General features: G+C 39.2%; 1 protein-coding gene and 1 long non-coding RNA gene across 3 annotated transcripts; both read right to left on the bottom strand.

The window, feature by feature from the left end:
- Window positions 1–1,558: 1,558 nt before the first annotated feature.
- On the bottom strand, window positions 1,559–3,143 carry LOC123466357. 2 transcript variants are annotated; one of them, XM_045170807.1, is made up of 4 exons: window positions 3,058–3,143; window positions 2,562–2,616; window positions 2,300–2,498; window positions 1,559–2,239 (listed from the first exon to the last, which is right to left on the bottom strand). In XM_045170807.1, exons 2-4 carry the CDS (start codon window positions 2,571–2,573, stop codon window positions 1,932–1,934), a joined length of 519 nt encoding a protein of 172 aa, XP_045026742.1. In that variant the 5' UTR covers window positions 2,574–2,616; window positions 3,058–3,143; the 3' UTR covers window positions 1,559–1,931. The 2 variants fall into 2 exon arrangements, with proteins under 2 accessions (XP_045026742.1, XP_045026743.1); XM_045170808.1 differs by having other exon boundaries at window positions 3,001–3,130.
- Window positions 3,144–4,397: 1,254 nt separating this feature from the next.
- Window positions 4,398–4,925, bottom strand: LOC123470350. Its single transcript, XR_006644000.1, has 2 exons — window positions 4,857–4,925; window positions 4,398–4,790 (listed from the first exon to the last, which is right to left on the bottom strand). It is a non-coding gene; the product is annotated as an uncharacterized LOC123470350 (long non-coding RNA).
- Between the last annotated feature and the right edge of the window lie 10,398 nt (window positions 4,926–15,323).

Raw genomic sequence — 15,323 nt, 5'->3', positions numbered from 1 at the left:
CTTATTGTACATGCTTGGAATTTTTACACTTTGTCCACTTAACGCAAGTGGTTGTGTATGTAAAGGGGTTGAGGTAAGATATGAAGGCTGAGAGCTAGTTCTAAAAACAGGCTGTCCATTAGGCTTCGTTTTCTGAGAGGAATTAATGCAACGTTTAGTATTCGTTAGAACGTGTTGCACAATACAATCAGCTGCTTTAGAAGCATCCTCATAATCCATTCCGGATTCCATCAAACGGCTCAATTCTTTTACGTATATTTTAATGGGCATGTCTTGGTTTGTTTCTTCTAAAGGTTTATTTTGCATGATTTTGTTTGACTGCTCAACGATCGACGCTGGAGTAAAGGAGACTTTTCGACTTTGTAGTCCTTGATACGGTAAATAGTTACACGGAGTGGACGCTAACTGTGATTGAGGAATTTGAGTATTCATACTTGACTGTGAATGAGTAACCGCCGGACAAGTGATTGTTGTGGTACTAGGGGTCGATTTAGGACAATCTAAAGGAATCTGATCACCTTGCGTGTGGATTTCCGCTCTTACAATTTTGATGGGTACGCTGTTTTTAGAACTTTCCTCCTCAGTTTCGAGTGTTACTAAAGATTGGGGAACTAACTCTGATTCTGACCTACTTTGTTGTTCTCCCGAGTGCACTGATTCATACTCTGAATCAGTACTTTCGTAGTATGTTTTTAGACCACAGTGCTTAAAGAGTTCAATTGATGTCAAATGGGTTCGGTTAAGAGTAATGCTCTTAAGGCTGTTCCTACTTCTTTGTTTGTTAACTCTATTTTTTTTCACTTCGAAGTAAATACTGCAATTCAAAAATAAGATCGTCAACAGGAATTTCCGTTATTCTCGTATTTCCGTATTGCTGATAAAACCATGCCCGATCTTGGTTCTCTTCATTTACTAGTTCTAGGTCTTGGAAATCTATAGAGATATCTTCTGTGTTTTCTACCCTATCTGTTGTTTTTTCAAGGTCCGTAATTGCCCGAGCCTGTTCTAGAAGTTGATTATATGATAGCAATTCTCTTGTCTCCTCGCCTATCAGGGGTTCGACTACGGTTTCGTCTTGTGATGATACTTGCATATTAAGTACTTCGTTCCACTGATCATCATTTCTCAATTCTTTAATTTCATTGGAATCAAGAAGATCAATATCTGATTGATGTGGGCTATCACTATCTAGTTCGACACCTAGATTTTCGTTATTTCTCAAAATTGACGTCGACCCGCCTCCTGATCTTAAAGGAGTGAACCTTTCACGTACTGATCGAACAAATCTTTGTATTATAGGTCCTTTTCTTACAGATCTTCTTTCTAAAGTGGTTTCTAAACCGCTATCCTCATTTGCCCTCATCTTTTATAACGAACTAATTCCTAACAAAGCATGTTCTTTTATAACTATGAAAAGTTATCAAAAAATTCAACCAAATTGGAAGCCAAAAAACGAAGAGAAGGTAATAAGTAACACTTATTACCACAAAATTTAAAACAAACAATAAAACAAAAAAAAACACACGCTATTCAACTTAACACGAAAGCCGAGTTCGACTCCGCTGCCACCAAATGTAAGTTATTAATATTTTAACTTACTTTTTCATTGTCGTTTCTAGTAAAGTTTATTTCAGTAGCACAAAAAATTGGGGAACAACTCTTTTAGGAACTGATTTGTGAAAAGTGACTCTCGCTATTTTCTATAGAACAAAAGTTTTTATACGGGTTTCATGAAGGTCGAACTACAAGAAAATTAAGTTGAAACGTTTGAAGGGTAAATCAGTCTGTAAAACGTCTAAGGAAGAAATTACATAGAAAAGAGGGGCGTATAGAAAATTAATGTTACGTAAGAATAAAGGGTAGGAAATATAATGAAAATAATAAAGAATAAATTGTTTTGGTTCTTTACAATAGGGAAACGGCTGATGATTCTAATTAGCCAAATTAGTTGCTGTTTGGGAAACCGCATTAGAAAGCAGCAAAGGCGGGATAACAGGAGTAGTGACGAACGTCTGCTGAGCAAGGTTTGGAGTGGGACCATACATTCCAACACTCTCATCTTCACTCTCAACATTTAAAGAACGCTCATCTTGGACCGTTTCTGAATGCAGATATCTGCCAGGGGCCCTCTTATTGCTCCTATGACCTCTCCCCATTGGTGTATGCTGATCAGACTCAGAATTTATATCTGACTGAATAGTAGCCTGATTTTCCTTCGATCGAGATTCTTCATAAGAATCTGAAAAACGATCAATTATTACAACAAACTTGGAACAAAGTGTAATATTAAATAAGTTACTGAAAGATTTGCAAGTTTTGCATCCATAAGTATCCCAATTTGATTTCACGGATTCCCTCTTCATTGCCGCAATATCACCCCTTGATATTGGATAGTAACACTTTGTGTTGCCCTCAATGAACCAGAAATCAGGCACAGTTGCAACGTAAGGCCCTTCGGCAGCTGACAAATCCACCAGCGAGAATTTACCGTCTGTAACCTAAATGACGAAACATGTTAGATAGACACAAAAAAAGTAGTAAATTGCATATATTTTAATTACAGTAGAAGCCATGGTACGTTGAGTAATTTTTCTGAAAAAACCAACACGAGGTAACCTGTGTCAAATAGGAACAAAATAGGATAAGTTAGTTTTTCAATATAAGTTACATGTTGTTCAAACATTCAAACACGGGCCAATACCACAAAATTTCAGTTAAGATGCTATAAAGCATAACCAGTCACAACAGATTTTTTGGGACCGTTCCCTTTCCAAAAAATTTCAAAGATAGTTCATTTCATTCAAATATAACAATTCATGAGTATCTTGATTGAAAATGTTTTGTGACCGTTCTCTTTAATAAAAATTCTTGACGATTTTGAAAAGTTAAGCATGGCATTTTAGATTTCAATAACCAGCACGTGCTTTTAAATTTCCAAGCACAGGACAACACAAAAAAGAATTAAAGCACACATGAAATTTTATATAAAACTATAAATACCAGGATACCAAAAATGAATTTCATTTTCACAAAAGCACAGCGTAATAATTGAATTACTTTAAAATTCCAGCACAAACGTAAACCAGTAGTTTTGCAGTCAGCACTCAATTTCTTTTTCAACGATCAGCATTTCTCTTTTGTCTTTCCCTATCATGTGTCCTTCTTGTCTGTCGTTGAATCCCTAAACACACCATCGCTCTGAAATCAAAATGTTATGCAGCGACTCTGATGGGTCACAAAGTGTTTATCAGAGTGTAAGTGAATATAATATTTGTTGTCTTTATTAATATGTAATTGAAATTTTAAAAATCCTAAATTGGAAATAATTGAAACGAAATTAAATATAGACATTTATGTTGCTGTTTAGTACGTGCCTCGCTGCCTGATGGAAATTCTTTAGTCTGCTGCTGTAAGATTGAATTTCTCAATTTGCAAGTTGTTCTACTTTTAATGAGTTAATATTAAAGTTTGGCAGTTCAAAGTATCCATGTTAGTTGGAATCAAGTTGAAATTAGTAAGTGATTTATCGGATCTTAAAATATGTCTCAAAAACAGTGTTTAGCATCGTCGCCACAAAAAAGAAAACGTAAAGAGGAGGTTGGTGCTCGTCAAACACGTCGGCGATTACATTTGTCTGTCGAGAAATTTATATTGAATACTTTCCATTAACTTCTGTGAAATCCAAGGCATTTCGTATTCCTATAACCATTTCCAATAATGGAAAGTACTTTGTGTGTCCCCTTGTTAACCACAGTCTATTTCAATTGTAATAACCAAATTGTAACAATTTGTCGTTTGAATTACATCTAGTTGCCACCAAACAAATGACATGCGTTCGGCGTATTACAAATTTATTTAAAGATACAAGTCCAAATGTAGTCCGAGTGTTGTCTAAATGAATGTGCATATTTATTGTCCGTCTTAGACATCCTTCGGACGAATGAAATCGGATCTGAAAGAAACATACTAAAACTGGACATGATTGGACGTCCAAATACTATCGTTTAATGGTTCATGCAAAATCGGTACCAGATGGACAACCACAGGATATATCACAATCAATCACTCGTAAAATGAAAGAAATTGGACGTCCATGGGATGTCCCTAACTAGCGATAAACGGACAAACGTAAAATGGACCATCGGATATCCAATGGATGTCCTATGGACAATGTGTGCTAGTAGGATGGTGGTTAAAATTTACACTTATTTATGAACTCCTGCATGCTAGCTAAGTTATGTATGTGAAAGATGTTAGCTGTAATTGATCCAGTTTTCCTTATCTAATTAACAAAATCATTGAACACTTCAACTGCAAGTCTGTATACCATTAAAAAACAAGTAAAAACGAAAAACTGAAACAGCCGCCACGAGAACAGGTTTAGGGAAACTGGAAAATATTCAGAGGTCTCTGTATTCAGTAATTCATCTTTGACTTACATACTTTTATTGTCTGTAATTAAACACACTTCTTTATTCTTTTCTCATTCCTTTAACCATTTTTTTTTATTTCATGCGTTTATCAACCATATCATATTGAGAATCGAGGCTGCATCTTGTTACATTTTGATAGAACTCTGTTCCTGCCATCTGGCTCTCACCCTTGGCCCATTTTTACGGAACGCCAAATGTACGGAACACTAAATGACCCCATATATTTTCAGCATTTCGAGTAGTACAATTTATTTTCATTTGCGCGTTGTTGTTGGTGATTATTCGAAGCAGAAGAAATAAATGGTACTGAGTGCTGAAAAATATGTGGGCCTTTGGCGTTCCCTCCAACCAAACATCCTAAACCATGTATACATGTCTGAGACTCACGGATTTTTGACACATTTTTTGAGACTTCCACGTTACCTACTGTGGTTTTCCCTCAAATTACCAATACAACTGGCAGAGGGCAGCAATGACAGGTTGCGAGCCTACTAAACCAAGGAGCAGGCTGGAGGCAGAGTCATACGTTATGCGAATATAGATGAAAACTTTCCTCAACGCAGGTATAACATATATATATGTCAACGCAGGTATAACATATATATATGTTATACCTGCGTTGAGGAAAGTTTTCAACAAGTAGCACAAGTAGTAAGTATTTGCTATAAATGAAAAGTATTTTATAAATAATTTGAAATGTAATGGTTTTTTTAGCATGACGTGTCATTGCAATTGTTGAAATATCCCCCATTCACCATAAACAGCGTGAATCACATTGCATTTGTTGGTCGGCAATCCAGAGGACATCCACTGAGCAACGAAAGTTTCGAAATCTTAAAAGAATTTTCTCGCAACTGGAGGTAGTTTAAATTTTCCAATTACAAAAAAAGGTTTAAGTAATTGTAATTCTGTATTTTGTTTAGTGGTCAAGTTTGGTCTTTACAGTGGGTACAGGTTTCCAAACATGTTCACATATAGAGGCAATTCACATCGCGGTTTCGCGTGTCAATTGTTTCGATGTCCGCCATTTTCTCTGGTTGTTTATGTCATGTTTTGCGTTGTCTGTATTGGCTGAAAGTGTTATTTCCCAATACAAAGTGAATTTTGTGAAAATTAACCCAATCAAACGAAGACGACATTGTTTCCGCCGCGCAAGCTCAACCTATTACAACCGCGCAGGAAATTGCAGGTAACTTTGAAACCAATTTTTTATTGATCCTTATTAACATTATGTGTATATTAATTAAGACGTAGTGGAAATTGGAGTAACCCCTTCGACAATAATTCGAATCCTGAAAAAGCGCAATATTCATCTGCGTCGGGTGGCGCAGAAATTTTTTTTTACTCCAGTGCATGCGGAACAGCGGCTGCACTTTGCAGCCACTTTAGTGAACATGCCGGAGGAACGGTAGGAGGACGTTATTTTTTTATTTTTATGTTAGTTAGCTCCCATTTTGAAATTAACAAACATTTATTAAGATCGGACGAGTGCGGGCGGGTGTTTGCTTATAGAGTAAATGGCACTCGTTTCGACAGAAAACACGTCCAAATTAAGGAGTGCAGCGGAAGGAAAACTGTGCCCGTCTGGGCATGGTTTTCAGCTAACGGAGCCAGAGATTTTGTTCGGATTGAAGGGAAGCTGAAAAGAGAAAAGTATCTTCAAATTCTCGGGGACGTCCTGCTTCCTTCGATTCATGAAAAATTCCCTGGCAGGCGAATCAAATTCATTCAAGATAGGTCCCCAATACATCAATCTAACCTAATCAAGCAGTGGTTTGAAGATCACCAGGAAGTCATTGAATTACTTCCTTGGCCGCCGAAAGTGGCGGACATGAACCCCATCGAAAACGTTTGGGGAGATATCGTGAAGAATTCGGAATTTTTCCGTCCGCGTTCCGCGGATGAAGTGTTCGAAAAGAGAAATGCAATTTGGGAAGGGTATAAGGGGAGGCCAACTTATTGGCGAAAGTTAGCCAATTCAATGATTAACAGGTTGCAAATGGTAATAGAAAACGAAGGTTATTGGACTAAGTATTAATACATTTAAAAACCAACCGACAGATATTTCTTTATTTTTTTTGTTGAGCTCATTTTGAAAAACATTATTATTATATGGACATATGCGCATTCGATACTTAAGCGGGAGGCCGGGGTTCAATTCCCTGATCAGAGAATAAGAAATTGTAATATAATTTGTTTGCAGACGGTTGAAAACGCCCGTGAAAAGATTTAATTCGATTGAAAATTTATTTTCTAATATTTCAATTGAAATTATATCACGCAGCTATCAATATATTGCCAATATTTTTTCAGCTATAATAGTCACAATATCTTAATGGTTAAGGCTTCGGTCTTCCACTCTTGAGATCCGGGTTGGAATCGCGATCCAAGGAGAAGTTTTTTTTTCTTAGTTTTCATTAAAATCTTTTTTTAAATGAAAAAACCATTAAAATATGGCATAGAATTGCTTTCTAGCAAAGTATTATTTATGCTTTTTTAGTTATATTTAAAGTAAACATCAAGTTATTTATTAACATGTATTGATTTACCAAAAGAAACATGAACCCACCTTCCCATGATTTACCAAAACAAACATGCATTTTGTAACCCACCTTCCAAGCCCTAAGCCCTGCATGGCAAAAACGGCAAAAGTTGCGTTCCCCCGCCAATAGATGGATTTTGCCACAAAAATCGCTGTTCGGATTTTTGTGCAGGATACTGTACATAATGCTCCCCACTGCTTCTCGGTAGATTGATTGGTCGAATTCTTCTGAACTGTTGAGGTTACATTCCACAACCAACTATTATAGCTTGGGTTGCTGAAAACCAAGGTGGAGTTTTAGGCCTGAGGAGATCGTCGTTTGTAGGACGTCGACACAGAACAAAGAGACTCAGTGGCTGTGGTTTGCGCTTTCTGACTGTGTGTGTTTTAAGACGAGCATGGATCATTCCTTCTCTAGCTGTTGCTAAGATTGAATACAAGTGTAACCAAACTGGACTTTATGTAAGCATTACTTATCCACTTGATAATTGTTTGTTACTTTCTGTGTGATGTCACTAGATAGAGTAAATGAGTTCGTTCAGAACTCCAACAGGTTATGGGCCCAGTTGACGATTCTTTTGTTATTATTTACTCTCTAGAATGGCTACTAACTTCTCATTAGAGGTGATTAAGCACACAAGAAAGTTTGATGGTAAAGAATTTACCACTTGGAAACACAACATGGAGATGATGTTCTATCTGAAGAACTTGAAACCAATTGTTGAGGTATTATACCCAATCGTTTATACGTTGGAAGAGAATTATTAAACATTCTAATGTCTGCCTTTGTTCTTTGTCAATATTGATAGGGTGAGCATCAACTTCCACCCGAACAATTTGAACAAAATGTAGTAAATCCTATGCTTGTCAATGGTGACGAGATAGATGAATGGAAAATGAGAGATTGCTATGCAAGATTCCTCATCTTTAACAGTTGCGACGAAGTCAGAAAACTCGCACTACTTAATAGCAGAACTAGCCACGAAATGTGGACTAGATTGGAGACTCAATATTTACAGCGTGCAGCTGATAACAAGCATCTATTACATCGAGATTTTCTCAATCTACGGCCTACATCCGGTCAAGACATCATGATTCACATCACTGCTTTAGAATCAATGGCGACTGAACTCAACGATCTAGGTGTGAACATCACTGAACATGATTTAATTACCACTATCATGTGTAGTCTTCCTGCAAGATTTGGATATCTCTCATCGTCATGGGACAATGTACCCAACAACGAAAGAACGACGGACGCTCTACGAGCTAGAGTTGTTTCTGAGCAAAGACGAATTGATGTCAGGCGAATTGAAGAAGAAGCAAGCCGTACTCCTGCTATTACCATCGAAAACAATGCTCTACAAGCATTTGCTAGTCAAAGAGGATCTGGCAGGTTCCGTGGTGGTTGCGGTCGTGGTAGTGGTCCACCACGGGATACGATCAATAGAGACCACGCAAAGTGTACCTATTGTGGAAAATCGAGACACTACGAATTTGAATGCCGACTACGCATTGCTAACCAAGGAGAGAAGCAGTCCACACAGCCTAAAAGACCCAATAACGATGAAGATGGAACTGGCTCTCAGCGACGAGTTGATTTCTCCCTCATTTCAGTCTGCTGTTTATCTGCTATCGAGCATGATGCTATTGTTCTAGATTCAGGTGCAACGAGACACATGAGTGGAGAACGATCGTTTTTCGTGGAACTGAGTTACATCACACCAGGTAGCTGGCCAATCAATGGGATTGGTGGTAAACTCCTTCATGCCATTGGAATCGGAACCATCAAATTGACTACCTGTGTGAATGGAGTAACCGTTAATGGAGAACTGAAGAATGTGCTATACGTCCCAGGTTTGGGGGTGACTCTGATCTCGATTGCTTGCCTTTCTATCAGTGGGTACTCTGTGTCTTTCTCAGGCTTGAATGCCACTGTGGTTCGAGATAGCACAACCATCATGACTGCGTCCAGATCAGGTGAAACCCTCTACAAGGTGAATGCAGTTGTCGTCACGCATTCAAAATCAGCTATGGCCGCCTCCACCTGTCAAACTACAATCAACGTATGGCACGAACGCCTTGGCCATGCTAATAGAAGAACCATTCAACGTATGGTTTCTGGGATCGGAGTCTTGGGAATGCTTATTACACCAGGATCCAGTACCCTAAATGAATGCTGTCATGGCTGTGAATTGGGTAAAATGCACAAGCTTCCATTCACCAAGAGCAACACTGTCTACCGCAATGTCGGTGATTGTATTGTATCAGATCTCGTTGGCCCAATGCATGTTGATTCGGTTGGAGGAGCACGTTTTTATGTTCTTTTTAAGGACGTGTACAGCAAGTATAAGACTGTGTATTTTCTCAAACACCAATCTGAGACTGCCGACTGTTTTCTTGATTATGTGAAGACTGTTTTCATCGCCACTGGCCGGCGAGTTCATCTACTACGCTGTGATGGTGGGACAGAATACATCAACAATTATCTGAAGAATGAATTGGCGACGTTGGGGATACAACTGCAAACTAGCGCTACGTATACGCCCGAACAAAATGGTATAGCTGAACTGGATCATCGATCTACCGTCGAATCTGCGAGGAGCCAGATGCATGCTAAAGAAATCCCACTGAAATTGTGGGCTGAGGCAATCAACTACTCTGTGTATGTTTTGAACCGGACAATATCGAAGTCTGAAACATGTTACTCCGTACCAGCGGTGGTTTGGAAAAGCACCGGATATTTCGAATCTTCGAGTGTTTGGATCGGTGGCCTATTTCTTTACACCTGATGTTCTACGTCAGAAACTCGACCCTAAGGCAACAAAGGGCGCCTATGTCGGTGAAAGCGAGGAACAGAAGGCGAGCCGTATATTTGTTGAAGCTACTGGATGGACTCATATATCACGGCATGTTAAAGTCTATGAAAATTTGCCATATTGGTCCGTAACTCCGTTGGGAAATCAAATCCAAACTACGACACCAAATGTACCTGTGACCGACGCCAGTACTTCTGAGGATGCTTTCAGTCCTGAATCCAACGATACCCGGTCATCACTCAGCAACTTGATCGTCCTGCAGCTGTACCCGTTCGGAAATCTCTTCGTGGATTGGTCCCAAAGAAACTGTTTCCAATAGAGATGGAAGGTGCCTACACCGTTCATCAATCGCCTGATGTGTCCATGTCAGCTTTCATCTCCATGGCTTTTAAGGCGATTTCTTTGTTTTACGAACCAAAAACGTTTACAGAAGCTATGAGTGGAACTGAGGGTGATTTTTGGCGCAAGGCTGCTGATCATGAAATGGAGGCGCATATCAAGAATCAGACATGGACCCTCGTACCTCTCCCTCCAGGTCGTACAGTATCCTGCACAAAAATCCGAACACCGATTTAATTTTTTAAAGCCACCTATTGGCGGGGTAAAGGGTTTTTTGTTTGTTTTTCTTTAAGAGGGAGGGTAGACGGGGTGACGAACACATAAGGCAGGGTTGGGTAAGTCTAGAATTTTTTTTATGCCTTAAGCTATTACGCTTTAAGGCAAGTAACAGGTCGGGACATTTTGCAACCCCCAGGGTGATGTGTTTTTTTTAAACGACAGTTGGAAATGTTGGATTTAGGCTCTGTAATATTCTTTACCCAAAATAAATTACACAGCTGCCTGTGCACAATTTTGTCGATACTGATGGCATATGTGTAGAGCCTCTAATTGCGACGGCGGAATTCAGTGTTCGATTCCCGATAAAGAATTGCAATATATTAGGTATCTTTATAATATTCTTCATTCGCATATGCTGGGAATATTATTTTTCTTAGAACGAAGGAAATTATTATTTTTTTTAGTTATTTAATAAGCAAAAAAAAAGCACATATAGCTCAATGAAAATTTGTTTTATATATGAACGAGAATTCCTCGTAAGATAAACACAATAATTTATCGCCTCAACTGGAATCGAACACCGATCTCCAGCATCACATTCAGAAACGCTACACCTACGCCATTGACAACGACGTAAACATTTACAGGCAGCTGGAAGATAAGCTAAATTGTTTCGGTAAGCAACATTACCAAGCCCAAGCCCTAAATTTCCAACTGTCGTCTGAAAAAACACACCACCCTGGGGGTTGCAAAAATGTCCTGACCTGTAACTTGCCTTAAAGCGTAATACCTTAAGGCATTTTTTTAAAATGTCTAGACTTACCCAACCCTGTCCTGTCGTGTCCATCACCCTTAACCCTCCCCCTTAAAAAAAACAAAAAACCCGCTACGCCGCCAATAGGTGGCTTAAAAAAATTAAATTGGTGTTCGGATTTTTGTGCAGGATACTGTACATGTATTCCTAGTGGCTGGGATTTTAAACTAAAAACGGACAAACTTGGATTGCCGTGTCGTCGCAAGGCGCGTTTCTTTGCTAAAGGCTACCGCCAGGTGAAAGGTGTTCACTATCAGGAATCGTTTGCACCAGTTGTACGATATGATTCACTTCGTGTCATCATCGCCATTGCTGCTGCGCGTGATCTGGAACTCATTCAACTTGATGTTACCACTGCATTCCTCAACGGACTCATTGATGAAGTTGTTTTCATCACTCAACCTGAAGGCTATGTTGTTCCTGGGCGTGAACTTGAAGTTTGCCGATTAAATAAAGGCATATATGGGATTTGCCAGGCGTCACGCATTTGGAACAAAACTCTTCACGAGGCCCTCATCAACTATGGTCTCATTCAGAGCACCGCTGACCCGTGTGTCTATTACCACATCACCCTTACCAGCTTTCTCATCATTGCAGTTTGGGTCGACGATTGCCTAGTAGCTGGCAGTTCGCAACTGCTCCTTGATACCTTGGTCTCCTATCTCAACCTGAAGTTTGAAATCACCGCAGTACCGGCTGATCTATTTGTTGGCATTGTACTCACTCGTAATCGCGCCAAGCGCCAGATTTACCTCTCCATCCCCCAATTTATTGACAAGATTCTGACCAAATTTCAGCTCTCTGCTGCTCCGTCAATATCGCTCCCGGTGCTGAAGGGTTCACCACGCCTGTCAGCGTTTGCCTCGCCTTCTAGTCCTGCGGATGTCCTGGCCATGGCTGGGCTTCCTTTCCGCGAAGTCGTGGGGTGTCTCATGTACGCGGCTCTTACTGTACGTTTTGATATTGCCTTCATGGCTGGGCAATTGGCTCAACATTGTCAAAACCCTGGATTAGAACACTGGAAAGCCGCTATACGGGTTTTGAGGTATCTCAAGGGAACACGCAATCATGGGATCTGCTTCGGTGGAAAAGATTCCAACAACCATGTCCTGGTCGGCTATTCAGACGCCGATTACGCTGGCGACCCTGATACTAGACGTTCCACTTCAGGTTATGTTTTCATTTTGAATGGTGGTGCAGTTACGTGGTCAAGTAGAAGACAACCTGTTGTTGCTTTGTCCACAATGCAATCCGAGTATATTGCAGCTAGTGAGTCTACCAGAGAGGCTGTATGGTTACGTCGTTTACTGGAAAATTTGGGTACGACCCAAATTCTACCTACACTACTACGTTGCGATAATGAAAGTGCGATTGGACTTGCCTATAATCCTTTAGCTCACAAGGGTGCTAAACACATTGAGGTCCGGTATCATTACATTAGAGAACAGGTTGCGGACGAAACAATTGTGGTGGGTTATGTTGAGACTAGAAAGCAATTTGCGGATGTGTTGACTAAAGCTATAGACGGAGAGACATTTCAGTTTTGCATTAAAGGGTGCGGTCTCGATGCTGTTCCTGAGATCAGTATTTAAAGGAAATGTGTGTCTGAGAGTTCTAGTATCCTACTAATCTGCTGAGTCTTGTTTTTGTCTTTTCTTTAACATTTTGATTTAAACTTGGAATCATCTTTACAATTTCATTCGAATATTATTGTGTACTCTTGATTCTATAATTGTGTGTCTGGAATGAGGAGGTGTGTTGAGGTTACATTCCACAACCAACTATTATAGCTTGGGTTGCTGAAAACCAAGGTGGAGTTTTAGGCCTGAGGAGATCGTCGTTTGTAGGACGTCGACACAGAACAAAGAGACTCAGTGGCTGTGGTTTGCGCTTTCTGACTGTGTGTGTTTTAAGACGAGCATGGATCGTTCCTTCTCTAGCTGTTGCTAAGATTGAATACAAGTGTAACCAAACTGGACTTTATGTAAGCATTACTTATCCACTTGATAATTGTTTGTTACTTTCTGTGTGATGTCACTAGATAGAGTAAATGAGTTCGTTCAGAACTCCAACATGAACCTTCGCTTTGAAGATCAATAGCCATGAGATCCGTGAAAGGGTCAGCAGGAACAATTTTTGAGTTGCAGTTCGTCATTCCGAATCGACCAAGCATCCGAAGAACGTACTGCTCTTGAGATAGAGTAATGGTTTGTGTTGGTCGGTTTCTTGCAATTTTTAAGCCAATAGACCAGTTTCGGATTTACCCTAGTAATACTTTTCCAATTCAGGAAATGTTCTAGAATACTACACTTTAAGACATTCCGCGTCTTCTCCAGTCTTTATAAATAATTAATCATCCCTAGTGATCCGAAACTGGTCTATGAAATGATTTGCAGCTTCAAATGTTATCTCTAGTTGGTCATGCAAGTAGTTTATGACTTCTGCTAGTATTGGTTTGCTGGTTCCACATAGCAGGCCATCCCGCCATCGTCGACCCAAATGGCCAGGATAAGGAATCCATTATCGTTTAAGCGGAAATACACACATGAATCGGCATTGCTCCGAATAAATCCAAATTTGACAAGACCATCAAACTTTTCGTTCCATGAACAGGAGGCTTGTTTTAGGCCATAGAGGCTTTTCTGTAGCTTACAAACATCTGCAGGTTGACTGAGTGAGCGGAAACCTTCAGGCTGATCCATATAAATTTCTTCAATAAGATAACCGTATAAGAACGCAGTTTTCACGTCCAGTTGGATTATCTCAAGGTCGCGTGCTGCAGCTACCGCGAAAATTGTTCGCACTGACTCATGCCGGACAACTGGAGCAAAGGTTTAACCGTAATCGATTCCTTCTCTTTGGAAAAAACCCTTTGCCACCAGTCGGGCTTTAAATCGGGTTGGGTTTCCTTCGGTATCGCGCTTGACTTTGAATAGCCATTATTTCTTGATTGTGCGTTTGTCATGCGGAAGTTTTTCCAGGCGCAAAGTTCCATGAGTAGCAAGTGAATCAATTTCTTCTTGCAAAGCAGTTTTCAACTCTTCAGCTTGTGGAGATAAGGACGCGTCTTGGTACGAAGTTGGTTCGTCGAAATCACTACTGGGACATTCCACGCCCAAAAAACCAGATTTAGATTTTGATAAAAATTGTAGTGTGTATTGGAAAATACACCAACAATTTATTTTCCATTTTTTGGATTTTCATTTAATTAGTTTAAAAGTTATTGCGATGTAAAATCGCATTTTTTCATTTTGCCGTGAAGGCAGAAAACATTTTTCTTTTTCTTTTCTCGTATTCTTGCCTCTATTTTTCACTCGATTGCAATTTTTAAAATGTCAATTGATTCCTTATTACTTTCTTTATACAGCTCATAAATTAATTTTCTTTTTAATAAAAAATTAAATGTATAGTTAAAAGAATAAAAAAAAATTCTGCCAACTTCAAAATTGTGTATCACAGATTGCTTGTCGATAGCGAAATTTTAGTTGTTACCACATGAAAAAGAACTATCATTTATCATTATATAAAAAAACCACACGACCTTTTTTCTTTATAGTTGATAATGAATTCAATCTATAAAGGGCTCTTTTTGCATTTCAAGACGTTTTTTTAGCCCTGAGTCCTGAGCATTCTCCCCCCCCCCATGAACGTCGGCCATTTTGGGAGGGGAGCGATTCCCCCCTTCATATCGTAAAAACGACCTTGAGACAAGCCTCGGAAAAGTTACAATCTTCGCGCCATAAATGGGGTTACTTATATTTGAAATTCTATAGAAACTATGATGAATTCAATAATGCTGAAAAATTAGCATTCTTTGTAGATTAATTAGGTATATTATTGCTTAATCTTACATTTTTAGCTAGAAGTGCAGTTGTGATGCGCATTTAACTATTTTTATTCCATCGAAATTTAAGAGTTTCACATTCCAATTTCTTCCAATTTCACATTTATCAAATTCCAATTGCCATAAGATTAGAGAATCTATTTTCAATTGCTTCATACTCAGACAAATCAATTTTGAAAGTTCTTGCTCTGCGAGTTGTGAATGCTATGCTATGCTATGCGACAACTGAACCGATTTTCGCATCACAAAAATCAACATTCGAAGAAGAAATATTGTCACACCGGTTGTATTTAAACAAGCACAAACGAATACA

The sequence above is a fragment of the Daphnia magna genome, linkage group LG3 (genome assembly GCF_020631705.1).
Source record: "Daphnia magna isolate NIES linkage group LG3, ASM2063170v1.1, whole genome shotgun sequence".
NCBI lineage: Eukaryota > Metazoa > Arthropoda > Branchiopoda > Diplostraca > Daphniidae > Daphnia > Daphnia magna.
The sequence above is the reverse complement of the archived record's forward strand: the minus strand, read 5'-3'. Positions and strand labels throughout refer to the sequence as shown.